Below are 27,319 nucleotides of genomic sequence, written 5' to 3'. Positions count from 1 at the left end.
GAAAATCACGTGGTGGCGCTGTTAGCAATCTTCATTCCGGGAGTGAACAACTGGGAAGCAGACTTCCTTAGCAGACACAGGGGTATATGCAATAGCGGGCGAATCGCGTCATTTAATCCGCCCCTGTATAATTCGCCCGCTATCGCCAGCCGCAGCCCTGTCGCCGGGACCCTGAATTCACCATATGCAATGTAAAACGGATTCGACCCACCCCCAGGCGGATTACGGCCAATCGGCGAGTAGTGGGCGTACTGAATTCGCCTTCCCGCCGAAAGCAGCCCTTTATTAGGGCTTGTTTGCTGCGTGCTCTGCAGCCATTTTGTGAACCTGCAGAGAGGTGTGAGGAGGTGCAGAGCTAGCAATTTGGTTGTTTGCTGTGGATATCGTTTGGACACCCCAGCAGGCTTTATTCCAGGACAGTCAGGAGGATTCCTGTTACCCGGAGGAGAGCCATTTTAGGAGCTTTTACTACATTTGTAGGTAAGTACCACATGTGTGTCTGGTGTTGCATGTGTGATACCCGGGCAAATAAAGGACAATGTTATTGGGTGAGTAGATGATCTTTTACCTGGTGATTATGTCCGCTTTACACTATCTGTGTACCGGGATACCAACTTAAGATGGAAGTTCGTTCACGATACTTCGGAGATGTAATGGATATACGTCTGCACAAGTGGGTTGTTCAGGGAGCAGTCAACTCAACTTCGGTTTATTAAAGGCATTGGGAAAATCAAACAACTTGAATAATAGTAATACGTTACAGTAAATCATCAAGTACAGATAATAAACAGTTGGTCTTCACACCGTAGATTATGCCAATACTGTCATAGACTGTTTAATTATTCAGGTGTTGCATATCCCATCACCGTCCTTCTCAGCAGTTATGCACGTTTACCTGAATTGGTTATATTGACTTATTATACTATTCAAACCTTAACTCAAATATTCAAGCTGTTACCATCAAAATATGCATGCATAAGAAAAACAGTTTGTTACCAGTTACAATTATCTGATTACCCTTACTGAGTATCCCATGTATTCAGAAGTATTAGTACAACTTATGTTCTTCCGCCTGTGCACAGGTCTGTAACCCCCTTTAGAGTGTGTCCACACGTGGATATATATGCATATATATATTTAGTCTTTCTTAGACATGTCCCTGTAGTGTAAATAAAGGCCTGTCCTCTCTGTGGCCACACTGAGGGAAAACTGATCCACTGCCTTTCCCATTCACTCTGGGTAGTTCTGTTCAGGCCTCCTTTGCACTGTAACCTGGCTGTCACAGTTCATCTGATGTACAATGTCACTGGTCTGTAAGGCCTGGCAGATAAGCATCGGTGGCACCAGCACTGTGTGTGCTGTCCTTTCTACTAAGACTTAGGGCATTTAATGTAAGAGGAGGCAGTTTGTGCTATTGCTGGCAACAAGTTATGCTGTGCCACAGACAAAAGTGGTTCTATACTCCTGGAGTAGTGCCAGCTGCAATGTTTGTAGACAGTGTGTGAGCAGGGAGCCTGTTTACTTGTACAGAATCCTCCCTGAGGATGGAGTTACCTCTCAGTGCTGTCTCTGGCTGCTGTATTCACAGCACTGTCTCTGCATGGATAGGGCATTCTCTGTAGCTGCTACTTCCTCTGTTCTTATATGGGCAGTGAGCTGTTACTGATGAAACCTCACTGATCTCACTCCCTCTCTCTCCAGAGGAGTTCCTTGCTGTTGCTGCTGGGACTTGCACAATGATACTAGTGCTGACAGGATACTCTGGAACTGACACACAGGAACTCAGCCTCTGCAACTCACTCAGGATCCCACTGCTTGTTCTGCTGTCCTCTCTGCTGTCCCAGCTTACAGCACCCCCCAGTCCTCACACCAATCTCTCCATCACTCCACCCTTCCTCTGGGTTCTCTCTAGGGATTGGCCAATCAGATGAGAGGTGTGGGCTGTGTCCTCCATCACACCATCCACTGTTGCTAGGCTCCAAGAAAAAGGGGGGAAAGGGTAAAGCTGCAGGTTATGTCTGTTTATATGGCAGCCCAGAGTATACAGCTGTCCTTTTTGGCAAAAAGTCTGGGCTACACAGGTTCTCATAGGGTCCTACATGGAGCACCTGGTACAATAAGGCAATGTACATGTCAGTTGAAGGGAGCATGAGTCCTGTAAGTTCTGGGGGATACCACACATGTATGTGTTTGTGTAGTGGGGGTTGCCATGAGGTGTACATGGGTTTGTGTATGTGTGCATGCGTGCAGGTATGTGTATAGCCCCTAGCTTGTGTTGCTGCATTTTTAGGGGGAGACTTGTGTTTTGGGGTAGTTTTTCACGTTTTTTTTTTATTCTTTAATTGACTTTTTTGGGTCTTCTATTAGCATTGGTGTACCTCTTGAGTGTGTTGGGATGCTTTCTGGCGATTTTGGGGTGATTTGGAGCAAGTTTAGTCGACAGCCTGGTCGACCTGTGCTGTAGACTGTTTGGCAAACATGTGTTTTCCCGCCTAATTTTGCTGTGGTGTACCTCCTGAGTGTGTTGGGATGCTTTCTGGCCATTTTGGGGTGATTTGGAGCAAGTTTAGTCGACAGCCTGGTCGACCTGTGCTGTAGACTGTTTGGCAAACATGTGTTTTCCCGCCTAATTTTGCTGTGGTGTACCTCCTGAGTGTGTTGGGATGCTTTCTGGCCATTTTGGGGTGATTTGGAGCAAGTTTAGTCGACAGCCTGGTCGACCTGTGCTGTCGGCAGTTTGGCAAACATGTGTTTTCCCGCCTAATTTTGCTGTGGCGTACCTCCTGAGTGTGTTGGGATGCTTTCTGGCCATTTTGGGTTGATTTGGAGCAAGTTTGGTCGACAGCCAGGTCGACATGTGCTGCTGACTATTTGGCAAACATGTGTTTTCCCGCCTAATTTTGCTGTGGTGTACCTCCTGAGTGTGTTGGGATGCTTTCTGGCCATTTTGGGTTGTTTTGGAGCAAGTTTGGTCGACAGCCAGGTCGACATGTGCTGCTGACTGTTTTGCAAACATGTGTTTTCCCGCCTAATTTTGCAGTGGTGTGCCTCCTGATTGTGCTGGGATGCTTTCTGGCCATTTTGGGGTGATTTGGAGCAAGTTTGGTCGACAGCCTAGTCGACATGTGCTGCTGACTGTTTTGCAAACATGTGTTTTCCCGCCTAATTTAGCAGTGGTGTGCCTCCTGATTGTGCTGGGATGCTTTCTGGCCATTTTGGGGTGATTTGGAGCAAGTTTGGTCGACAGCCAGGTCGACATGTGCTGCTGACTGTTTTGCAAACATGTGTTTTCCTGCCTAATTTTGCTGTGGTGTACCTCCTGAGTGTGTTGGGATGCTTTCTGGCCATTTTGGGTTGATTTGGAGCAAGTTTGGTCAACAGCCTAGTCGACATGTGCTGCTGACTGTTTTGCAAACATGTGTTTTCCCGCCTAATTTAGCAGTGGTGTGCCTCCTGATTGTGCTGGGATGCTTTCTGGCCATTTTGGGGTGATTTGGAGCAAGTTTGGTCGACAGCCTGGTCGACATTTTGTGAGGGGCAGCCATTTTGTGAGGGGCAGCCATTTTGTGAGGGGCAGCCATTTATACATGTATGTATTTTTATTTTATAACAGAGATGTCAAAGGACAAGCAGACCCGATCCGCCCCTTCCCCCACCCCCTCGGATCTATCCCTGCATAGCAATGAGGAGTGGGAGCCAACCCAGGAGGCGGATACGACCGACCAGGCATCTAGTGACCAGCCGCGGTCGTCAAGGGCCCATGAGAAGTCCAAGAAAAAGCCTAGTAGAAAGGTACTTAACCACACCTGCAGACACAAATAGCATCAAACTTTACCCACTGTAGTTTGCGCAATGCCATGCACACCTACTGTAATAGGTGCGCAATGCCAGGGATACTGACACTCACAGGTACATACCGATCTTATTCACAAATTTTTTTATTTTTTTTTAATCCCTAAAGGCAAGAAGCCAGCCAGAGGAGCAGTCGGAGGAGGAAGCCTCTGGTGAAGATGCAGGACAGAAAAAGCCGCGTGGACCCAGATACACTGAGGCGGAAAACTGTACCCTAGTGGATTGCGTCGACAGGTCCTACGACGTTTTGTATGGACTAAGGGCACAGACCACAGCAGCTAAGGTAAAGCGGAACATCTGGGAATCCATCGCCAGTCAAGTCACTGCAATATCTGGAAACCGCCGGAGCACCAGAAATTGCTTGAAGCGGTACAGTGATTGCCGCAGACAGACCAAGAAGAAGATGGGGATTCAGCACCGACATGAGACAGCTACGGGAGGTGGCCCGGCTCTCAATCTGAAGTGGCTACCCTGGGAGGACGTTATTAGAAGGCGCATGAACCCTGCCATGGTCGAAGGAGTTCGCGGAGGTGTGGACTCCAGCCGTCCTGCTGGCTTTCCCCAGGAGGAAGAACCGCCCAGAAAACGGAGGAAGGCGGGAGACCAGCCGTCCAAAAGGAGGTCTGATGGTAAGAATACATTCACATGAGCTGTACTTCCCTTTAAAATTTTTGTATGTGCTAATGTGCTTTTTTTTTTTTTCAGACAGACCTGCCCAGAGGACATCACCTGCGCACAGGACATCGCCAGCGCACGGACCGTCACCTGTGCAGCAGGCATCGGCAGCAGCGCGCGGACCATCAACTGCGCCGCAAGCATCGCGAGCACACAGATCGTCACCTGTGCGCCACAGTTCATCATCGCGCAGTTTGTCACCTGTGCACCAGACGACGTCAGCGCACAGACTATCACCTGTGCGCCAGACACCGTCGGCGACCACACCACAAGATGGGCGCCAAACTACAGCTCCTGCGCGCAGGCCATCACCAGATCGTCGTCTCTCCAGGAGCTCTGGGACTGTGACTGAAGAGCCTCAAGACACAACCCTTGTGGACCCATCACCCGATCTGTTTGAGTCTACAGGGTTAACAGACGAAACTTTTCTTGGGTTTGAGGGCAGCCGTGCAGACGTATCCAGCCAGACCCTTGAAAAGTCTTCCGAAACGAGGACAAGTGGAGCTCCTGGAGCAGCGGCATCACAGGATGGAGAAGGTTTGTATTTTTTTTGTGGGGGGGGGGGGGGTCAGCAGTTGTGTAAAGTTTATTAACTTTCCCAAACAAATTATTTTGCAAACAGTGGTGCCACGAACCAGCAGCGGACTAGCTTCGGGGATTGGTTCCTACTTCAGGCCGGATCTCCTCCTACAGGAGTCGTCAGAGGATGACGAGGTGGAAGTGCAGGAGGCTCCAGTTGCTACATCCCTGCGTGAGTAAATTGAATTGTGAGCCTTTTAAAAAAATGTATGATGAATGTGTATAATATTGTCTAATTTTCTTTTCAGCTGCCCAAATCCAAGTGGTGGCAGACATCCAGGAAGGGCAGAATCCCTCAACTGTTCAGAGGGTTCACACCCTGGCATCGGAGATTGGGACCCGCCAGGATACGTACACAAATGTCGTGGGAAGCAGACTGGACAACATTGAGAGGACAATGGAGAAAATGTCAAACAGTCTGCTTGAACTGCAGAAGACTCTTTCCGACAGCACGGCCACAATACTACAGATCATAATTCAAGATCATAGGGAGAATATGAACGTACTTAACATTCTGTCCGAATCCATGGTCCGGCTCGTGGAAAACAGCTCATGTCTGGCAGAAAGCAATAAAAACATGTCGGAGAGTCATCGACACTCCTCTTCCAGCCAACAGGTCATCGCAACCACACTGCAGATGATCTATGAAAAGCTCCCAGGACCAGTTGATCAACACGCTGGTGATCCACCATATCCGCCGTCGCAAGCCACAAGGACGCATCGTACCCTTCCTCAAGTCCCATCCCAGTACAGACAGTCACAGATGTACCAGGGATATACAGGGATGTACCCCACCCCCCAGATGCCTCCACCACCGGCCGCACAATCTTCAGCCGCATGGGCACAGAGGGCCAGTCAACATACTATCCAGCCTCCCAGGACATCCACGCCCTATCAGGGGGAAGAAGATAATCCGGACAGACTTCCACCATAAACCCGGTCGTATTGTTTTATTTACTTTTAAATGTTTTTCATGTATCCCTTTCTTCCCCTCCCATTAGTTTGTTGTTTTTCTTACTATTGTTTTTTCTTTGTTGGCCTTCCCCACCCGTGACCGGGTACTACCAAGGAGCTTTGTGTAGGCATACATGCGCGGGCATGTATGCGGGCGCGTGTGGTAACGGATGAAAGCTCCTTGTGGCTACATGTATGATGGGCCAAAGAGCTATTCTGATACCACTTTTTTCTTCCAAAAATCCTTTTTGTAATGGTGTACAGTAGGCTTTCATTGTGTGAATTTACTATTCACTAGTCTGTGTTTTTGACTTATTCATAGGATTGGTGGGGAAAAATGAAGTGGACGGCATAAGTTCGTGTTGTGCGTACCAAGGTGAGTAGAACCATGTTTCATTCAAGAAACTTTGAACCGCATGCCTTTGTAGAACAACACCGTCCAGCAATGGGTCATGCTGGGCTGTGTTGTTCCACAAATGTTAGCGTGTCAAAGTGCTGACCACTGACGCCACTCTTTCACTTTGAACCGCATGCCTTTGTAGAACAACACCGTCCAGCAATGGGTCATGCTGGGCTGTGTTGTTCCACAAATGTTAGCGTGTCAAAGTGCTGACCACTGACGCCACTCTTTCACTTTGAACCGCATGCCTTTGTAGAACAACACCGTCCAGCAATGGGTCATGCTGGGCTGTGTTGTTCCACAAATGTTAGCGTGTCAAAGTGCTGACCACTGACGCCACTCTTTCACTTTGAACCGCATGCCTTTGTAGAACAACACCGTCCAGCAATGGGTCATGCTGGGCTGTGTTGTTCCACAAATGTTAGCGTGTCAAAGTGCTGACCACTGACGCCACTCTTTCACTTTGAACCGCATGCCTTTGTAGAACAACACCGTCCAGCAATGGGTCATGCTGGGCTGTGTTGTTCCACAAATGTTAGCGCGTCAAAGTGCTGACCACTGACGCCACTCTTTCACTTTGAACCGCATGCCTTTGTAGAACAACACCGTCCAGCAATGGGTCATGCTGGGCTGTGTTGTTCCACAAATGTTAGCGTGTCAAAGTGCTGACCACTGACGCCACTCTTTCACTTTGAACCGCATGCCTTTGTAGAACAACACCGTCCAGCAATGGGTCATGCTGGGCTGTGTTGTTCCACAAATGTTAGCGTGTCAAAGTGCTGACCACTGACGCCACTCTTTCACTTTGAACCGCATGCCTTTGTAGAACAACACCGTCCAGCAATGGGTCATGCTGGGCTGTGTTGTTCCACAAATTTTCATTGAAAAGAAATGAACATGAATTTAGTGTGTCTTTACTTTAATATACTTTTTTCTTTTCCCCACAGATATCTATATACACAAGAAAAGAATGTAAAGAAGAACAAACTACTTTTTTGTTTTAAATAACTCTCAAACTTTATTAAAAAATAACATTTTTCTTCAATAAACTTTTAAAAATAGAAGTTTCCTGTGGTTTTTATTAAAATTTGTAATGCAATTTAATTGTACGTAAGTAGATTGCCCATGGAACATCGGGTGAAATGTCGTGTCTCCTCACATCCACGCCACTTGGGAAGATACACCGCAGGACCTGTGGAAGAGAACAGTTTGAGCTTCCAGATATGGGTGATAGGGTCACCCTGAGACTGGAAAGAAAAGGTACATACAGTCCACACAACACAAGCGGGGAACAGTGGGTCCAAATGCAACCCTCCGGCACTTGCGTCACTACACATCCAAACATTCCCTGACCAGCATTGGTGTATCAGGAGGGAATGTTTGGATGTGCAGTCTTGCAAATGCCGGAGTGCTGCACTTTGGACATGTCGGGGTGATTTTGGACAAGGGAGTCTTGTTGGTCAATGCATCTCACCTGAGGTGGTTGTCTGCTACATGGCGGAGGGTCAGGTCCACATCACCAGTAGGTCGCCCATGGAACATCGGGTGAAATGTCGTGTCTCCTCACATCCACGCCACTTGGGAAGATACACCGCAGGACCTGTGGAAGAGAACAGTTTGAGCTTCCAGATATGGGTGATAGGGTCACCCTGGGACTGGAAAGAAAAGGTACATACAGTCCACACAACACAAGCGGGGAACAGTGGGTCCAAATGCAACCCTCCGGCACTTGCGTCACTACATATCCAAACATTCCCTGACCAGCATTGGTGTATCAGGAGGGAATGTTTGGATGTGCAGTCTTGCAAATGCCGGAGTGCTGCACTTTGGACATGTCGGGGTGATTTTGGACAAGGGAGTCTTGTTGGTCAATGCATCTCACCTGAGGTGGTTGTCTGCTACATGGCGGAGGGTCAGGTCCACATCACCAGTAGGTTGCCCATGGAACATCGGGTGAAATGTCGTGTCTCCTCACATCCACGCCACTTGGGAAGATACACCGCAGGACCTGTGGAAGAGAACAGTTTGAGCTTCCAGATATGGGTGATAGGGTCACCATGGGACTGGAAAGAAAAGGTACATACAGTCCACACAACACAAGCGGGGAACAGTGGGTCCAAATGCAACCCTCCGGCACTTGCGTCACTACACATCCAAACATTCCCTGACCAGCATTGGTGTATCAGGAGGGAATGTTTGGATGTGCAGTCTTGCAAATGCCGGAGTGCTGCACTTTGGACATGCCGGGGTGATTTTGGACAAAGGGAGTTCTGGGCAATCCATCTCACCTGAGGTGGTTGTCTGCTACATGGCGGAGGGTCAGGTCCACATCACCAGTAGGTCGCCCATGGTAGAGTTGGATAAAAGGGTCAAATATTTGCGGTAACCCAACAACAGGATAAAACAGAGGGGAACGAACTGTATAAACACGGCCTGGGAATATACATCAACAGGATGTAAAACTCTGTAATAGATAAATGAAGAGGTTTTTTAAAAAAAATTCCAATGGCAGTTTACACGATAATACAAATGTTGTCAGTATACTCACAGGCAACTGCAAAAAAATTTTGGATCAATGTCCGCCGGGAATCCTCTCCTTCGCCCATACCCACCGGTAGAGCAGAAGACCGGTTCCCGCGTAGGAAAGCACTACGACGAAGAGTCACCGGCAAACGGTTTGCGACACATATGTTGTGTAAAATACAACATGCATTTACCATGTCGCAAACCTTCGACGGTGAGTACAAAAGAGCACCGCCTGAAGTGTCTAAACATCGAAACCGGCTTTTAAGTACACCGAAGGCACGTTCAATTATTTGCCTCGATGCAATGTGTCTCTCTTGGTAACGTTTTTCTGCTCTACCAACAGGATTAGACAATGGGGTCAACAGCCACGGTTTGTTTGGATAACCCGCATCGCCTATAGAAAATATAAAAAAAATGTTAGGTATATTTAATAATAAAAAAATGAAAATACATACCTAACAGCCAGCCACCAGGCATGTTTCCTGTTTCGAACTTGTCAAACAGCGATGACTGGCTTAGGATGAAGGAGTCGTGAGATGATCCAGGAAATCCCACAAAAATGTTCAAAAATCTCATGTTTACATCACAGACCGCCTGCACGTTCAGTGAATGGAACTGTTTTCGGTTCCGAAAACATTCCTCTGAATTCCGTGGCGGTCTGATCTGCACGTGGGTACAGTCAATCGTGCCCAGCACATTGGGAAATTTGTATTTGTTGAAAAAGCCTAATTTGATCTCACGACATTCGCTGTCCGTCTCTGGAAAAGTGATGTACTGGATCGTCAATTTGCGGAAAGCCCTAATGACTTGGGTTATACAGCGCGACAGTGTCGACTGTGAAAAACCGCATGTTTGAGACAGTGTAGGCTGGAATGTGCCTGACGCCAAAAAATGTAACGTCCCCAGCAGTTTCTGAAAACCGCTGATTGCACGATTTGACCGTGCCCGAGGTTCCAAGTCGGCCTCCAACAGAGCGTACAGCGAATATATGTTGCGAGTCGATAAGCGATAATTTTGTATCACCTCGAACTCGCAGAGATCCTCCAGTTCACGCCTAGTGCGATACTGGCGTGGACGTGGAAATGAAACCCGCAATACTGGCTCACCCAATGCAGACATTTGCTGACCTGGATCCTGATGTTCATCAGCACTTTCTTCCTCCATCATGCTTGCAGCCAGCATGAACATCACAATCTGGTCAGAAAAAGGCTCCATCATTGTAGTCAGTACAAAAATAGGAATGTGTTTTAAAACGCAGGGATTTTCCTAAAAAAACGATTCCACAGAGCTGACTGTAAAATGGCTCCTTCTCCCTGAAGTCTCAAACCTGGGAGTGAGGAGATAGGAGGGGCTTTGCAGAAGTGTATCCTGGGTAAAACTGTGGAATCATGGGTAAATTTCCCTCAGGAGATTGAAGAAAAAAATATTCCTTTAAAAAATCAATTAAATAATACTTGTGAAGCAAAAAAAGACAAACCAAGTAGATAATCCTTTCAAATATAAATAGATATGCTACTATCAATCCTCAAATATCCCAAAAAATTATGTTCTAAAAAATTTTTTTTAGATCCCGCCAGTCAACTGAGGCGGACTAAAATAGTCGAATTTGCGGTCGAAAAGCACTGCAGGCGAATTTCCAAACTTGAATTGAATATGCTTGGGGCGAATTGCAGCATCTGTACCATTGCAGAAAAGTCGAATGCGGAAAAAGTCGAATTGACAAAAGTCGAATTTTGAATGTCCGTTTTTTTGCGAAAAAGTACTGTACTGCATAGGCGAATTGATTTTTTGAGGCGAAAACGTTCCGGAATTCGACTATTTCTGAAATTCGACCGCAATTGCATATACCCCTTAATCTTCTTCCAGGAGAATGGGGCCTCCATCCAGAGGTATTCGTAGAGGTTACAAGCTGATGGTGTGTGCCTCAGGTAGGCATGATGTCCTCTCACCTCAACAAGAAGCTTCAGAGGTACTGTTCCAAGTAGAGAGACCCACATGCAGTGGCAGTGGACGCCCTGGTAAATCCATGGGTGTTCCAGTCAGTGTATGTGTTCCCTCCACTTTCGCTCATCCCAATGATTTTCAAACTAATAAAAAGAACAAGAGTTCAGGCGATCCTCATTGCTCTGGACTGGCCAAGAAGGACTTGGTATGCAGATCTTCTGTAATTACTGCTGGAGGATCCGAGGCCTCTTCCTCTTCGCGAGGACCTTCTGCAACATTTATCAAGACTTACCGCGGCTATGTTTGACAACATGGAGGTTGAACCCTTATTTTATCTCGGAAAGTCATTCCGAGAAAGGTCATTCCTACCCTGATGCAGGCTAGGAAGGAAGTAACGTCTAAACATTACCACCAGATTTGGAAAAAGTATGTGTCTTGGTAGGAATCCAAGAAGTTTCCTACGGTGGAGTGAACTGGGACAGTTTCTCCTCTTTCTGCAAGCAGGTGTGGATGTGAGCCTATGCTTGGGCTCCATAAAAGCCCAGATTTTGGCCCTGTCTGTTTTCTTCCAGAAACAATTGGCTGCTCTCCCTGTGGTTCAGGCTTTCTTGACAGGGGTTCTGCCTCCTATGGCACGTGGGATCTTAATGTGGTGCTGCAGTTCCTGCAATTGGATTGGTTCAAACCTTTACAGGAGGTTGAGGTCAAGTTTCTTACTTGGAAGGTTGTCACACTGTTGGCATTGGCATCTGCTAGGCATGTGTCAGATTTGGGGGCATTGTCCTACAAGAGCCCCTACTTGATTTTCCAGGAAGATAGGGATGAGCTCAGAACGCATCAGCAATTGCTTCCAGAGGTTGTGTCGGCTTTTCATTGCAACCAACCTATTGTAGTGCCAGTGGCTACTGACTCCCCAATCACATCAAAGTCCCTTGATGTTGTGAGGGCTTTGAAGATTTATGTGAGGAGCACTTCTCATCACAGGAAGTCGGGCGCTCTGTTTGTCCTTTAACAACAAGGTTGGGTGTCCTGCTTCTAAGCTGACGATTTCTCGCTGGATTAGGTTCATTATGCAGCATGCTTCTTCTACAGCAGGCTTGTCATGTTCAAATTCTGTTAAAGCCCACTCTTCCTGGGTGGCTGCCCGGGGTGTCTCGGCTTTGCAGCTTTGCCGGGCAGCTACTTGGTCAGGGTCGAACACGTTTGCTAAGTTCTACAAGTTCGATACCTTGGCCTCTGATGACCTTCAGTTTGGTCAATCTGTTCTGCAGGAGCCTCCGCGGTCTCCCTCCCATACTGGGAGCTTTGGTACATCCCCATGGTACTAAATGGAACCCCAGCATCCTCTAGGACGTAAGAGAAAATAGGATTTTAATTACCTACTGGTAAATCCTTTTCTCGTAGTCCGTAGAGGATCCTGGGCGCCTGCCCAGCGCTTTGTTTCCTCCGTTGTTATTGGGTTATGTATTGGTTCAACTGTTGCTGTTTCTCTTTCCTGCTGATTAGCATAGTTTCTTCTAGTTCCTGCTGGTTGGCATGGTTTCTTTATGTTTCATGCTGGTTTGCTTGATTTCTTCAAGCTGCGTGCTCCTTTGCATGGTATCTCCATGTTGCATGCTGGCAGCATGATTTTTATTTCAGTGTGAGCTGGTGTGAATCTCACCGCTATCTGTGTATTTCCTTCTCTCGAAGTATGTCCGTCTCCTCTGGCACAGTTTCTAGACTGAGTCTGGTAGGAGGGACATAGAGGGAGGAGCCAGCCCACACTATTAAACTCTTGAAGTGCCCATGGCTCCCAAGGGACCCATCTATACCCCATGGTACTAAATGGAACCCCAGCATCCTCTATGGACTATGATAAAAGGATTTACCGGTAGGTAATTAAAATCCAATTATGTCTTACCCAGGAGCATGGCTACTGAAAACTCAGTGCTTACACCTAGGAAAAGTACAGTATATTATGTGATTTTTCAATAAGTGACATGATGACTATGTACTGTAGCAGGGATGGGGAACCTTCGGTCCTCCAGCTGTTGTTGAACTACACATACCAGCATGCTTTGCTACAGTTTTGCTATTTGGCCATGCTGAAACTGTTGCATGGCATGCTGGGATGTGTAGTTAAACAACAGCTGGAGGACCGAAGGTTCCCCATCCCTGTACTGTAGAGTAGTGGTGGTTTGGAAATGTCTTTTGTTATCAATCTTTATCAATATGTTGGTTTTCGTGTGATAAATAATTGCCAGTTGCTGAAAATGTGACTTTATCAGCTCACCTCCTACTGTTTCATAGCATGTACAGACAAAATTGCTACCACGGGTGAGAGAGCAGAAGCCGACTTCATTTCCCCATCTGGGCACCACATGAAGACTTGGATACTCTGATCGGAATGATATGCACAAGCACAGAGCAAACCTTCTGCACTATGGAAAATACTGCACGTTTCTTACCCTCTCTATATAATAAAACAGAGAAATCTTTCAAATGTGAAGAAAACCTTTTAGCACACTACATATGAGAGAACCCAATAACCCCTGGGTTAAGACAACAGCCCATGTTTGGTGCTATTCACAAATGTACTCCCAACATTATAAACCAGCATAGTGTAAAACTCTCTATGACTGAACATCTGGAAGTCTGGATAATGTAGAATTGTCAGTAATAGTCTGTTGCTACAGGTTGGGTTATTTCCCAATGTATGAATTACTGTCTAATACAGGTGACTCAACAGAATGACCCTTAACAGACTATGGGGGTCATTCCGAGTTGATCGCTAGCTGAAAATATTCGCTGCGCAGCAGGGAAGCAAAAAAACTGCACTTCTGTGCATGCGTATGCGGCATAATGCGCACGCGCGACATACTTTCACAACAGCCGATGCAGTTTTGTACAAGGTCTAGCGAAGCTTTTCTGTCGCACTGCTGGCCGCAGAGTGATTGACATGAAATGGGCGTTTCTGGGTGTCAACTGACCGTTTTCAGGGAGTGTTCAAACAAAACGCAGACGTGCCAGGAAAAATGCAGGCGTGGTTGGGAGAACGCAGGGCGTGTTTGTGACGTCAAATCCGGAACTGAACAGTCTGAAGTCATCGCAAGCTAGGAGTAGGTCTGGAGCTACTACTGCACAATTTTTTTTTGTAGCTGATCTGCCATCCTTTCGTTCGCACATCTGCTAAGTGAAAATACACTCCCAGAGGGAGGCGGCTTAGCATTTGCACGACTGCTAAAAACTGCTGGCGAGCGATCAACTCGGAATGACCCTCTATGATTTAAACAATATGTATAATGAGTTAACATTTTTGCTTTATGGAGATGATGGGAAGGGGGGGATACACACGGAGCGACGATTACTTAATTTCTAAGCAATCTGACTAGATTGCTTAGAAATCAAGATCACATCACTCCGTGTGTAGAGGTGCCGGCGACAGCGATGTGTGGTCCCACGCGTCGCTATTGCCGGTGCTAGATTGGCCTGCAGGCTCAATCTAGCAGGTCTCTCATTTCACCGCTGGGTGAAATAAACGGACCCCCCCGTGTCCGTCCGTCCCTCGCTCAGCACATCACTGTGTCCGTCCGTCCCACATCTCCCGTCTGTACGGCCCTGTACATAATAGTTGTGAGATAGTGGGGCATTAGAACTGGAGTGCAGGCTAGTACTGTATGTTAAGGTTCTCAAATCACATTGGCAAGACAGCAGGGCAGTGAACAAGGCTGAACCCCCCCCCCCCCATCCCTACATTTTCTGGAATGCTCCCCATTGCCACCTCCAAATGCCTGGGACATGTCAATCATGCTGCAGCTTATGGGTTACTGCGACCAAGATCTCAGATACAGATCTGTACAAGCGCAGGGCGACTCCTACACAGATCTGCAAACATTGGAGATTTATGTAGACATCTAATTTATATAAACCTCTGATTCAGGCCATTGTCCAGTCAGGAAAGGGAAAATCCAGAAGGAGGAAGCAAAATGTAAATAGGAGAAAAACAATCCAGCAGGACAGGTACTATCCCGATCAGTAGCGGATCTTGCTTCGGCACACAGGATTTTTGCCCGGGGAGCCGTCTTCCGGAGGGCACCGCCAGCATGCCGCCATGGCAAGATATGCTACTGGTGGTGCCCCCCCAGTGCCGGTACTGCTGTGCAGTGCGTGATGAAGTCACTGTGCACCGCACTGCATTGTGGGAGCGGCACTTAGATACTAGGGGTCATGATGCAGAAAAGCGGTGCCAGGGGCAGAGACAGAGGGCAGCAGCTGTCGGGCATCAGGAGTGGGGATGGTAAGTATTAATTTTTTTTTAAAAGCGGCACAAACGGGGGCAATACTACTGGTGCCACAAACGGGGACATTACTACTGGGGGCACAAACGGGGGCAATACTACTGGGGGCACTTTGACCACACCCCTTTATGAAGCCACGCCCCAATTTTCGCCCCGGGCCGCCACAAGAGCTAGAACCGGCCCTGGTCACAATCATTCAAAATTGGTGAGAAGGGCATGCAGAGTATTCCAACTGATAATGCTCCACGACTAAGGGACTGAAATGAAGAATGGTATGCACACAAAGTGTAGAAAACGTAACCAGCGCTTATAAACGGATCTTCTGCAATCCTGTATGCACATTAGTGTGATCATCTGTCTCCAATCATTTTGCAGATCTGGTGGAACTGCTAATATACAGCTCAATAAAACATAGAATAGTTGGAATTCCGAACACTCTGACAAGTCTATATGGATGGCATCACTCCTGGATTCAGTCCTGCGGTCATTCAAAGGACCCTGTCACAGTCACACCAATGCATTTCCTCCCCTCCTGTGGACTTTTCAAGGTGATTTCAAAAATCCGAAGCTTACTCAGAATGACCACCAGTATTGCTCAGCAGAGGGCCAAGAAATCTCCAGACCCTGGTCTCGGCACTGCAGAAAAGGAGCTGGCCAGCTCCGCCCACCCCTGCCTCCAAACGTTGACAGCCTGTCAATCAGACTGCAGCTAAATGGCAGTGTGTGCGATCATGCAGGACTCCTTCTGCACATGCACAGCCCACCCACCATCATAGATATACGCAAACCACCAGGTTTGGATACATCACTTAATCAGGCCCGATGTCAGCATTACAAGCATGTTGACATTATCATCTCGATATGATAAATGTCAACATTGTGATTGTATTACATACTGTAATATACTGAACTTCTTCAAATACAGTTATGCGAAGAACAAAGGAAAGTCAGTCATTTTAGACTTACACTCTTCTGTCTCTATTTGTGCAGTCACTTATCATTATTATTATTTATTTTATTAACGTTTATTTACTGTATATGGTGCCACAAGGGGGTGGGTATTATTATTATTATTATGAGTCAGAGTCATTCTCTTTGTTCATAGCTGCCAATCTAATGTATATTGGTATAGCCTAAGAGTTTTGTCAATGGGTGCTCTTTAATTATACGTCGGTTACAACTAGTGATGTGCACCGGAAATATTTTGTGTTTTTGTTTTGGATTCGGTTCCGCGGCCGTGTTTTGGATACGGCCGCGTTTTGGCAAAACCTCCCTGAAAATTTTTGGGCGGATTCGGGTGTGTTTTGGATACAGATGTTTTTTTACAAGAAAAACTCAAAAACAGCTTAAATCATAGAATTTGGGGGTAATTTTGATCCCATAGTATTATTAACCTCAATAACCATAATTTCCACTAATTTCCAGTCTATTCTGAACACCTCACACCTCAAAATATTATTTTAAGTCCTAAAATTTGCACAGAATACTGGATGACTAAGCTAAGCTAAGCGACCCAAGTGGATGATACAAACACCTGGACCATCTAGGAGTGGCACTGCAGTGTCAGACGGGATGGCCGATTTAAAAAATAGTCTCCAAACAGCACATGATTCAAAGAAAAAAAGAGGCGCACCAAGGTCGCAGGATGGTTAAGCTAAGCGACCCAAGTGGCCGACACAAACACCTGCCCATCTAGGAGTGGCACTGCAGTGTCAGATAGGAAGGCACTTACAAAAATTGTCCCCCAAACAGCACATGATGCAAAGAAAAATTAAAGAAAAAAGAGGTGCAAGATGGAATTGTCCTTGGGCCCTCCCACCCACCCTTATGTTGTATAAACAGGACACGCGCACTTTCACAAACTCATCATTTCAGTGACAGGGTCTGCCACACGACTGTGACTGAAATGACTGGTTGGTTTGGGCCCCCACCAAAAAAGAAGCAATCAATTTCTCCTTGCACAAACTGGCTCTACAGAGGCAAGATGTCCACCTCCTCCGATTCCTCACCCCTTTCACTGTGTACATCCCCCTCCTCACAGATTATTAATTCGTCCCCACTGGAATCCACCATCTCAGGTCCCTGTGTACTTTCTGGAGGCAATTGCTGGTGAATGTCTCCATGGAGGAATTGATTATAATTCATTTTGATGAACATCATCTTCTCCACATTTTCTGGAAGTAACCTCGTACGCCGAATGCTGACAAGGTGAGCGGCTGCACTAAACACTCTTTCGGAGTACAAACTGGAGAGGAGGCAACTTAGGTAAAATAAAGCCAGTTTGTGCAAGGGCCTCCAAATTGTCTTTTTCTGCCAGTATACATATGGACTGTCTGACGTGCCTACTTGGATGCGGTCACTCATATAATCCTCCACCATTCTTTCAATGGTGACAGAATCATATGCAGTGACAGTAGACGACATGTCAGTAATCGTTGTCAGGTCCTTCAGTCCGGACCAGATGTCAGCACTCGCTCCAGACTGCCCTGCATCACTGCCAGCGGGTGGACTCGGAATTCTTAGCCTTTTCCTCGCAGCCCCAGTTGTGGGAGAATGTAAAGGAGGAGCTGTTGACGAGTCACATTCCGCTTGACTTGACAAGTGTCTCACCAGCAGGTCTTTGCACCTCTGCGGACTGGTGTCTGCCAGAAAGAGAGATACAACGTAGGCTTTAAACCTAGGATCGAGCACGATGGACAAAACGTAGTGCTCTGATTTCAACAGATTGACCACCCGTGGATCCTGGTTAAGCGAATGAAGGGCTCCATCCACAAGCCCAACATGCCTAGCGGCATCGTTCCTTTTTAGCTCCTCCTTCAATCTCTCCAGCTTCTTCTGCAAAAGCATGATGAGGGGAATGACCTGACTCAGGCTGGCAGTGTCTGAACTGACTTCACGTGTGGCAAGTTCAAAGGGTTGCAGAACCTTGCACAACGTTGAAATCATTCTCCACTGTGCTTGAGTCAGGTGCATTCCCCCTCCTTTGCCTATATCATAGGTAGATGTATAGGCTTGAATGGCCTTTTGCTGCTCCTCCATCCTCTGAAGCATATAGAGGAGGGTTGAATTCCACCTCGTTGCCACCTCCTGCTTCAGATGATGGCGGGGCAGGTTCAGGAGTGTTTGCTGGTGCTCCAGTTTTCGGCACGCAGTGGCTGAATGCTGAAAGTGGCCCGCAATTCTTCGGGCCACCGACAGCATCTCTTGCACGCCCCTGTCATTTTTTTGAAAATTCTGCACCACCAAATTCATTGTATGTGCAAAACATGGGACATGCTGGAATTTGCCCACATGTAATGCACGCACAATGTTGGTGGCGTTGTCCGATGTCACAAATCCCCAGGAGAGTCCAATTGGGGTAAGCCATTCTGCGATGATGTTCCTCAGTTTCCGTAAGAGGTTGTCAGCTGTGTGCCTCTTATGGAAAGCGGTGATACAAAGCATAGCCTGCCTAGAAACAAGTTGTCGTTTGCGAGATGCTGCTACTGGTGCCGCCGCTGCTGCTCTTGCTGTGGGAGGCAATACATCTGCCCAGTGGGATGTCACAGTCATATAGTCCTGAGTCTGCTCTGCTCCACTTGTCCACATGTCCGTGGTTAAGTGGACAGTGGGTACAACTGCATTTTTTGGGACACTGGTGACTCTTTTTCTGAGGTCTGTGTACATTCTCTGTATCGCCTGCCTAGAGAAGTGGAACCTAGATGGTATTTGGTACCGGGGACACACTAACTCAATAAATTGTCTAATTCCCTGTGAATTAACGTGGATACCGGACACACGTTTAACACCACCCAGGCTGCCAAGGCCTAAGTTATCTGCTTTGCAGCAGGATGACTGCTGTGATATTTCATCTTACTTGCAAAGGACTGTTGGACAGTCAATTGATTACTGGAAGTAGTACAAGTGGTCATCGACTTCCCATCTGGGATGACAATCGACTCCCAGCAGCAACAACAGCAGCGCCAGCAGTAGGCGTTACACTCAAGGATGCATCGGAGGAATCCCAGTTAGTAGAGGACTCGTCAGACTTGCCAGTGACATGGCCTTCCGGACTATTGGCTTTCCTGTCTAAGGAGGAAATTTACACTGAGGGAGTTGGTGGTGTGGTTTGCAGGAGCTTGGTTACAAGAGGAAGGGATTTAGTTGTCAGTGGACTGCTTCCGCTGTCATCCAAAGTTTTTGAACTTGTCAATGACTTCTGATGAATGCGCTCCAGGTGATGTATAAGAGATGATGCTCTGAGGTGGTTAATGTCCTTACCCCTACTTTTTACAGCTTGACAAAGGCAACACACGGTTTGACACCTGTTGTCTGCATTTCTGTTAAAATAATTCCACACCGAAGAGGTGATTTTTTTTGTAATTTGACCAGGCATGTCAATGGCCATATTCATCCCACGGCTCCCCGGAAGCCTGACTTAAACAAACCACCTCACCATCAGAATCCTCCTTGTCAATTTCCTCCTCAGCGCCAGCAACACCCATATCCTCATCCTGGTGTACTTCAACAGTGACATCTTCAATTTGACTATCAGTAACTGGACTGCGGGTGCTCCTTCCAGCAATTGCAGGGGGCGTGCAAATGGTGGAAGGCGCCACCTCTTCCCGTCCAGTGTTGGGAAGGTCAGGCATCGCAACCGACACAACTGGACTCTCCTTGGGAATTTGTGATTTAGAAGAACGTACAGTTCTTTGCTGTGCTTTTGCCAGCTTAAGTCTTTTCATTTTTCTAGCGGGAGGATGAGTGCTTCCATCCTCATGTGTAGCTGAACCACTAGCCATGAACATAGGCAAGGGCCTCAGCCGTTCCTTGCCACTCTGTGTCGTAAATGGCACATTGGTAAGTTTACACTTCTCATCAGACGCTTTTAATTTTGATTTTTGGTCATTTTACTGAACTTTTTGGATTTTACATGCTCTCTACTGTGACATTGGGCATCGGCATTGGCAGACGACGTTGATGGCATTTCATCGTCTCGGCCATGACTAGTGGCAGCAGCTTCAGCACGAGGTGGAAGTGGATCTTGATCTTTCCCTATTTTACCCTCCACATTTTTGTTCTCCATTTTTTAATGTGTGAAATTATATGCCAGTAATATATCAATAGCAATGTCCTACTGTTCTGTACTGCTACATATTATATACTGGTGGTCAGCAAACTTCTACACTGTCCTCCTACTATATATACTGTGCACAACTAAAATGCACCACAGGTATGGATGGATAGTATACTTGACGACACAGAGGTAGAGCAGTGGACTACTGTACCGTAATGCTATATTTAATATACTGGTGGTCAGCAAAATTCCGCACTGTCCTCCTACTATATATACTGTGCACAACTAAAATGCACCACAGGTATGGATGGATAGTATACTTGATGACACAGAGGTAGAGCAGTGGACTACTGTACCGTACTGCTATATATTATATACTGGTGGTCAGCAAAATTCTACACTGTCCTCCTACTCTATAATACTGTGCACAACTAAAATGCACCACAGGTATGGATGGATAGTATACTTGACGACACAGAGGTAGGTAGAGCAGTGGACTACTGTACTGTACTGCTATATAATACTGGTGGTCACTGGTCAGCAAAATTCTACACTGTCCTTCTACTTTATATACTGCGCACAACTAAAATGCACCACAGGTATGGATGGATAGTATACTTGACGGCACAGAGGTAGGTAGAGCAGTGGCCTACTGTACCATACTGCTATATATTATATACTGGTGCTCAGCAAAATTCTGCACTGTCCTCCTACTATATATACTGCGCACAACTAAAATGCACCACAGGTATGGATGGACAGTATACTTGACGACACAGAGGTAGGTAGAGCAGTGGACTACTGTACCGTACTTCTATATAATACTGGTGGTCACTGGTCAGCAAAATTCTGCACTGTCCTCCTACTGTATATACTGCGCACAACTAAAATGCACCACAGGTATGGATAGATAGTATATTTGACGACACAGAGGTAGGTAGAGCAGTGGCATACTGTACCGTACTGCTATATATTGTATACTGGTGGTCAGCAAAATTCTGCACTGTCCTCCTACTTTATATACTGCGCACAACTAAAATGCACCACAGGTATGGATGATAGTATACTTGACGACACAGAGGTAGGCAGAGCAGTGGTCTACTGTACCGTACTGCTATATATTATATACTGGTGGTCCTCAAAATTCTGCACTGTCCTCTTACTATATATACTGCGCACAACTAAAATGCACCACAGGTATGGATGGATAGTATACTGGGCGACACAGAGGTAGGTAGAGCAGTGGACTACTGTACCGTACTGCTATATAATACTGGTGGTCACTGGTCAGCAAAATTCTGCATTGTCCTCCTATACTACAATGCAGCACAGATATGGAGCATTTTTCAGGCAGAGAACGTAGATATTTTCAGCACACTGAGCACAGATATTTGCAAGCAAACTGAGCACAGATATTTGCAGCACACTGAGCACAGATATTTGCAGCACAATGAACACAGAAACTGAGAGAACGCTGCACGTCCTCTCCCTATCATCTCCAATGCACGAGTGAAAATGGCAGCGACGTGCGGCTCCTAATATAGAATACGAATCTCGTGAGAATCCGACAGCGGGATGATGACGTTCTGGCGCGCTCGGATTAACCGAGCAAGAAGGCAGGAAGATTCGAGGCTGCCTCGGAACCGTGTAAAATGGGTGAAGTTCGGGGAGGTTTCGGATTCTGAGAAACCGAACCCGCTCATCACTAGTTACAACACATTTTTATTTCCGGTTCACTGGTGATGAGGAATCTTAATAGCAATCTCTGGCCCTAATTCAGTCCTGAACACAGCAGCAAAATATTTCTCTAATGAGCAAAACCATGTGCACTGCAGGGGTGGGGGGCAGATGCAATGTGTAGAAAGAGATAGATTTGGGTTTGTTATGTTGTTTCTGTGCAGAGTAAATACTGGCTGCTTTATTTTTAAACTGCAATTTAGATTTCAGTTTGAACACACCACACCCAAATCTAACTCTCTCTGAAAATTTTATATCTGCCCCACCTGCAGTGCACATGGTTTTGCCTATTAGAGAAAAATGTTGCTGCTGCGATCAAATCTGAATTAGGCCCCCTGTTATAGGCCCTACACACTGGCCGATTTTTAGAAAGATATGAACGATCTCGTTCATAAATGAACGAGAACTCGTTCATATCTTTCAGTGTGGAGACTTAAGCGATGAACGATGCGCGTCCCCGCGCTCGTTCATCGCTGGTCCCCCGTCGGCTGTACATGCAGGCCAATAAGGACGATCTCGTCCATATTTGCCTGCACTTCAATGCAGCCGGGTGACGGGGGGAGTGAAGAAACTTCACTCCCCACGTCACTGCCCCCCGCTCGTCGGCCGTATCCGCCTTCGGGCAGCTCGGCGGCGGGTCGGCCAGTGAGTAGGGCCCCTTAGGAATGGCTAAGATTAAACTCAGTGTCTTAATAAGACAGAGGACTTATTTGAAATCTAAATGCATCATTCAAACTATTTCAAGTGTGAACAAGCATTTCTCCTGCAAGAGTACAACATAGTCCTGTAATTATATATATATATTTCCAGAGCAAAGTCAACACTGACAGATATATTTTTCCCTTTCTTCAAAACTGTGATTGATTTCCCAAGATGACAAATGAGTCCCCAGGCAATTTAGCGGATCTCCAAGAATACTTTCCATCACTCAGGGGCTCTAATGTCTGCTGTTTTATCAGTACTACTTACAGTCATTTCCCCAATCACTGCTACTGGTTTGGCACTAGTGAGTTATAGTTTCCATTTTAGAATACAGTAGTCTGTCAAGACTAATTCTTGGCAGCTCAGTCCTGGGTTATGACTTAACAATTTATAAACCCACAACTTCAGCAACTATGCGCTGCAAAAGGACACCATACGCATTCAATAAGGCAACCAAGGAGACAGAGGCAATGTTGTGAATTTTCAGACACCATGAACCTGAGATGATTTAAACCTGCAATCTTTACCTCAGAATGTTTCATATGGCTGAATTAGATATAAAAATTTATACAGATTAATTAGGCTGCTCTTTTTTTTATGGTAATGTTCAGTGCTGTAACCTGGAGGCACTGTGCCCTGTGTCGGGCAGGACCCCAGGTTGTGGTACAATAAATCTATATAAATGAGATAGTCTGTCATTAGGTTGACCTCATATGCTCGACAAGTAAAATGTCTACAGTGAAAAGGTCGACTGTGTCACCCCTTTCACATCGCACTGAAAACCCGGTACCGACACGACATATTGCCATGTCTAAACGGGTCCGTGTGAGATGTGAAAGGTCCAATTGTGAATTAGCGGGTCGCCTGACCCGGTAATTCAACCCAGTAAAAAAGAAGGGTTCTTACCGGGTTGATTACCGGGTCAGGCGCAGTGTGAATGGGAGCCGTTCCGCTGCGAATCGGCTCCCATTCACAGCATAGGCAGAGGCGGCGCAGGAGATGAGCTCATCTCCCGGCGCCGCCACCACCCCCGCCCCTGCTGCTGCTGCGCCCTCCGCTGCTATGGCAACCGACCCGGTATATTGCCGGGTCGGAAAAGCCAGCAGAGGAGCGCAAATAACGGATCCCACCCGGTAAGTACATGTTTCTCTTACCGGGTAAGATCCGACATTTGCGATCTGAATGCAGTATAAGAAACAAAAGATCAACAGGATTAAAACGGGTTGACATGGAAATGGTGGATACAAGAAAAGGCAACACAAGTGTTTTTATGTTTTTTTTGCCAACATTTTTCCAATTCACAGTCTGTGACCATGATTAGTGCAAATGTAGACCCTCACAGGGTTGGCTTCGCTTGCCACACTTCAGACAAAGTCTGCTGCTACTGCTGCGTTCGGCACAGGTTACTATTCCCAATCGTAGTCCGACTCCACGAGGATGGTAAATGAAGCAAAAGTTGAAAAGAGAAATCCCCCAAAACTTGCCATTTGTGTGCCAGCCATTGTCATGTTGACCTTTTCAACCTGTCGACATTGTGTACCTGTCGACAATAAATGTAGTCGACAGTTTGTACCTGTTGACCTTTTGACCATGTCGACCTACTACATGTTGACCACATTAGATTGACCTATTGACTGTCTATCTAGATATTGTCCATCTATACATTGGCACCCGGACCCCTGACCGTATGGTGTTATGACGTCACAGGAGCCGCTAGTGTAGGAAAGTACAGCACTGCCTGATGCATCCTCCAGACACTCTGTGGAGGCTGTACAGGCTTCTGTGTGCTTGATTGGAGCCTCCAACGGAGGTTCTGACAGCTACCAGTAAAAGAACAACATAAAATATTTGATAACAAATGACGATAGCTGTTAGACCTAGGACTCTAGGGGTCAAAAAATAGTGTAGAAAGATAGAATTAGTATTGTTCTTTTGTTGAGCACCATAGATCCCAACTAGCCCAGTGGGTTGGGTATGTGTTACCCCCACTGGGGATCCCGACGGTCAGCATACCGACTGTGGGATCACAGAGGCGGAATGTCTGGTGGGCTCGCTGCACTTGCAACGCTGCAATCGCCCAGAGCCGGCAGATCCCAATCAGCAAAGGGATGCAAAGCAGGTAGGCGCATGACTGGAGAGGCACTCTCCCTGCTCTGCATCCCCGCTGCTGTCCAGCCCGGTGTTGCTGTCGGCTGCCACTGCGCCTGTCATACTGTATGACAGGCATCGGTGCCGGCAGTGTGAAGCTGAGGTGGGGAAGAATATCCCCACTTGGCCTTACACTGTAATCCCGGGAGCCGCTGTCATGTGGTGCAGGCAGGGAAAGGGTCCGTCTTGCTCATCCCTCCTCCCAGCAGCAGCAGGCGCCGGAATTAAGATCACAGTGGAAGTCAGACCTGCGTTTCCAGGAAAACAGTAGCCCCGCCCCCCCAGGTCACCGGGCTCCACCAGGAAGAGACACCACAAGTGCCAAATGAGTGGCACAAGAGTTTTGTCCCTGGCTCTGCGGTCACGCAGCAGCTGATAACGAACTGCTCATCTCTCACTGCCAATGGGCTGCAGAGAGGATGCCTCTACTCCGTCCCAGCTCAGACTCCGTCCCCTGTGCTCTGTGAAGCCCCGCCTCTTTCATTCCTCTACCCTATGTCTCAGCTTATTCTACCCTAGTCTCCACACCTTCCTTTCCCCTCCTTACCCTGTCTGTGGCTGTCTCTCCTCTGCTTCTTCCCCTGAACTCCAGCTCCGCTGTCTGCTGAGACAAGGCAGCCTCCTTCATGCTGAGGTAAGTATATGGGGAGGTGTAGGGAGGTGTATTAATGTTATCTGTGCGGGTTATGTTAAAAGGATGGGGTTGCAGTAACATATGGGGGGATATTGGTGGTCATTCCGAGTTGTTCGCTCATTGCCGATTTACGCTATGCTGCGATTTGTTGCTAAATGCGCATGCGCATGGTTATTACACAAAACTAAGTAGATTTGCTGGTGTTCGTGCAGCGCTTTTCAGTCGCACTGCTGATCGGTGAGTGATTGACAGGAAAGGGGCGTTTCTGGGTGGTAACTGAGCATTTTCCGGGAGTGTGCTAAAAAACGCAGGCGTGCCAGGGAAAAACGCGGGAGTGTCTGGAGAAACGGGGGAGTGGCTGGCCGAACGCAGGGTGTGTTTGTGACGTCAAACCAGGAACTAAGCGGACCGAGCTGATCACAATCTAGGAGTAGGTCTGGAGCTACTCAGAAACTGCAAGAAAATATTTAGTAGCAGTTCTGCTAATCTTTCGTTCGCTATTCTGCTAAGTTAAGATACACGCCCAGAGAGCGGCGGCCTAGCGTTTTCAATGCTGCTAAAAGCAGCTAGCGAGCGAACAACTCGGAATGAGGGCCCTTATTGGTATCGGGTGTATTAATATTATGGGGGTATATTACTGCTATCTGGGTGGTGGAGTGGGTGTGTATTAATATTATGGGGGTATACTACTGATATCTGGATAGCGGGGTGGGAGTGTATTAATATTATGGGGGTATATTACTGCTATGTGGGTGGTGGGGTGGGGGTTGTATTAAAACTGGGCCTGATTTAAAGTTGGGTGGATCTATAATAACTGCAGCAGCTGGTACTATGTCTTTATGCTAAAGCTGCAGCCAATGGGCATCCTAATGTGACGTCCACCAGCTGTAATGCAAATCTGTCGATGTGCGCATAAAGACGGGCCATCGACCAAACAGCGATCGCCCATGAGACATTAAAGCACCCCTGTGGTGCTCAGAATGTCCATTGTATCATAGCTGCCAGTGCCAGTGGAACTGCGTCTTTTGACGCAGTTCCTGACATTGACACGTCTACCGCCATTAGACTCCCTCTAATCACCATCCAGGAAGGCCTGTCGCACCTGCATGTTTCTCCATGCAATGCCGATATGTGTTTCCTGCTGGTTACGATTGGGACACATTATATTGGCTCCACTTGACATAGTGCTAGCATTCATACATTCATAGGATTCTGTACTTTTACATGTCTGCAGATCTGAAGGCACAGACTTAAAAAAAAACCAAGTGTGCAGACGACAAGATCGGTGGAGTGGAGCCGATGCCCAAATGTATATATATATATATATATATATATATATATATATACATATACAATACAAATAAAGCTGCGCATTACAGTCCACCTTAGACTTATATTTTAGTCAATAATTAGCAGTCTGTGTCCGGTTTTTTTTTATATTTAAAGATGTATTCTGCCGCCTCCTCCGCCTTAGGACCAGAGCCAGTGCATTCAATGTACATGCAAGTAAAAGAAGAATGGAGGGCGCAGGTGTGAGTAAAATTAGAGATGAGCGCCGGAAATTTTTCGGGTTTTGTGTTTTGGTTTTGGGTTCGGTTCCGCGGCCGTGTTTTGGGTTCGACCGCGTTTTGGCAAAACCTCACCGAATTTTTTTTGTCGGATTCGGGTGTGTTTTGGATTCGGGTGTTTTTTTCCAAAAAACCTAAAAAACAGCTTAAATCATAGAATTTGGCGGTCATTTTGATCCCAAAGTATTATTAACCTCAAAAACCATAATTTACACTCATTTTCAGTCTATTCTGAATACCTCACACCTCACAATATTATTTTTA

At 46.8% G+C, this 27,319-nt stretch overlaps 2 protein-coding genes across 2 annotated transcripts; one reads left to right on the top strand and one right to left on the bottom strand.

The window, feature by feature from the left end:
* The first annotated feature begins 292 nt into the window (after positions 1-292).
* Positions 293-6,465, top strand: LOC134968823 (serine/arginine repetitive matrix protein 1-like). The gene is made up of 6 exons (XM_063944330.1): positions 293-480; positions 3,614-3,792; positions 3,962-4,481; positions 4,558-5,064; positions 5,150-5,278; positions 5,355-6,465. The coding sequence occupies exons 2-6, from the start codon at positions 3,616-3,618 to the stop codon at positions 6,038-6,040; spliced, it is 2,019 nt and encodes a 672-aa protein (XP_063800400.1). The 5' UTR covers positions 293-480; positions 3,614-3,615; the 3' UTR covers positions 6,041-6,465.
* A 1,473-nt stretch (positions 6,466-7,938) lies between these two features.
* LOC134969913 (putative nuclease HARBI1) lies at positions 7,939-10,297 on the bottom strand. Its single transcript, XM_063946086.1, has 4 exons — positions 9,442-10,297; positions 8,749-9,380; positions 8,343-8,468; positions 7,939-8,060 (listed from the first exon to the last, which is right to left on the bottom strand). Exons 1-2 carry the CDS (start codon positions 10,202-10,204, stop codon positions 8,974-8,976), a joined length of 1,170 nt encoding a protein of 389 aa, XP_063802156.1. The 5' UTR covers positions 10,205-10,297; the 3' UTR covers positions 7,939-8,060; positions 8,343-8,468; positions 8,749-8,973.
* Between the last annotated feature and the right edge of the window lie 17,022 nt (positions 10,298-27,319).

This window comes from Pseudophryne corroboree, chromosome 11 (genome assembly GCF_028390025.1).
Source record: "Pseudophryne corroboree isolate aPseCor3 chromosome 11, aPseCor3.hap2, whole genome shotgun sequence".
NCBI lineage: Eukaryota > Metazoa > Chordata > Amphibia > Anura > Myobatrachidae > Pseudophryne > Pseudophryne corroboree.
This window is presented reverse-complemented; position numbering and strand designations above follow the sequence as displayed.

What these genes read in the sequence shown, in the direction of transcription:
- LOC134969913 (XM_063946086.1), bottom strand. Translation starts at nt 10,204, where the DNA reads ATGATGGAGCCTTTTTCTGACCAGATTGTGATGTTCATGCTGGCTGCA. An exon ending in GCCTGGTGGCTGGCTGTTAG is followed by an intron (nt 9,381 to 9,441) that starts GTATGTATTTTC and finishes TATTTTCTATAG; the next exon opens with GCGATGCGGGTTATCCAAAC.
- LOC134968823 (XM_063944330.1), top strand. Translation starts at nt 3,616, where the DNA reads ATGTCAAAGGACAAGCAGACCCGATCCGCCCCTTCCCCCACCCCCTCG. An exon ending in AGAAAAAGCCTAGTAGAAAG is followed by an intron (nt 3,793 to 3,961) that starts GTACTTAACCAC and finishes TAATCCCTAAAG; the next exon opens with GCAAGAAGCCAGCCAGAGGA. An exon ending in TCCAGTTGCTACATCCCTGC is followed by an intron (nt 5,279 to 5,354) that starts GTGAGTAAATTG and finishes TTTTCTTTTCAG; the next exon opens with CTGCCCAAATCCAAGTGGTG.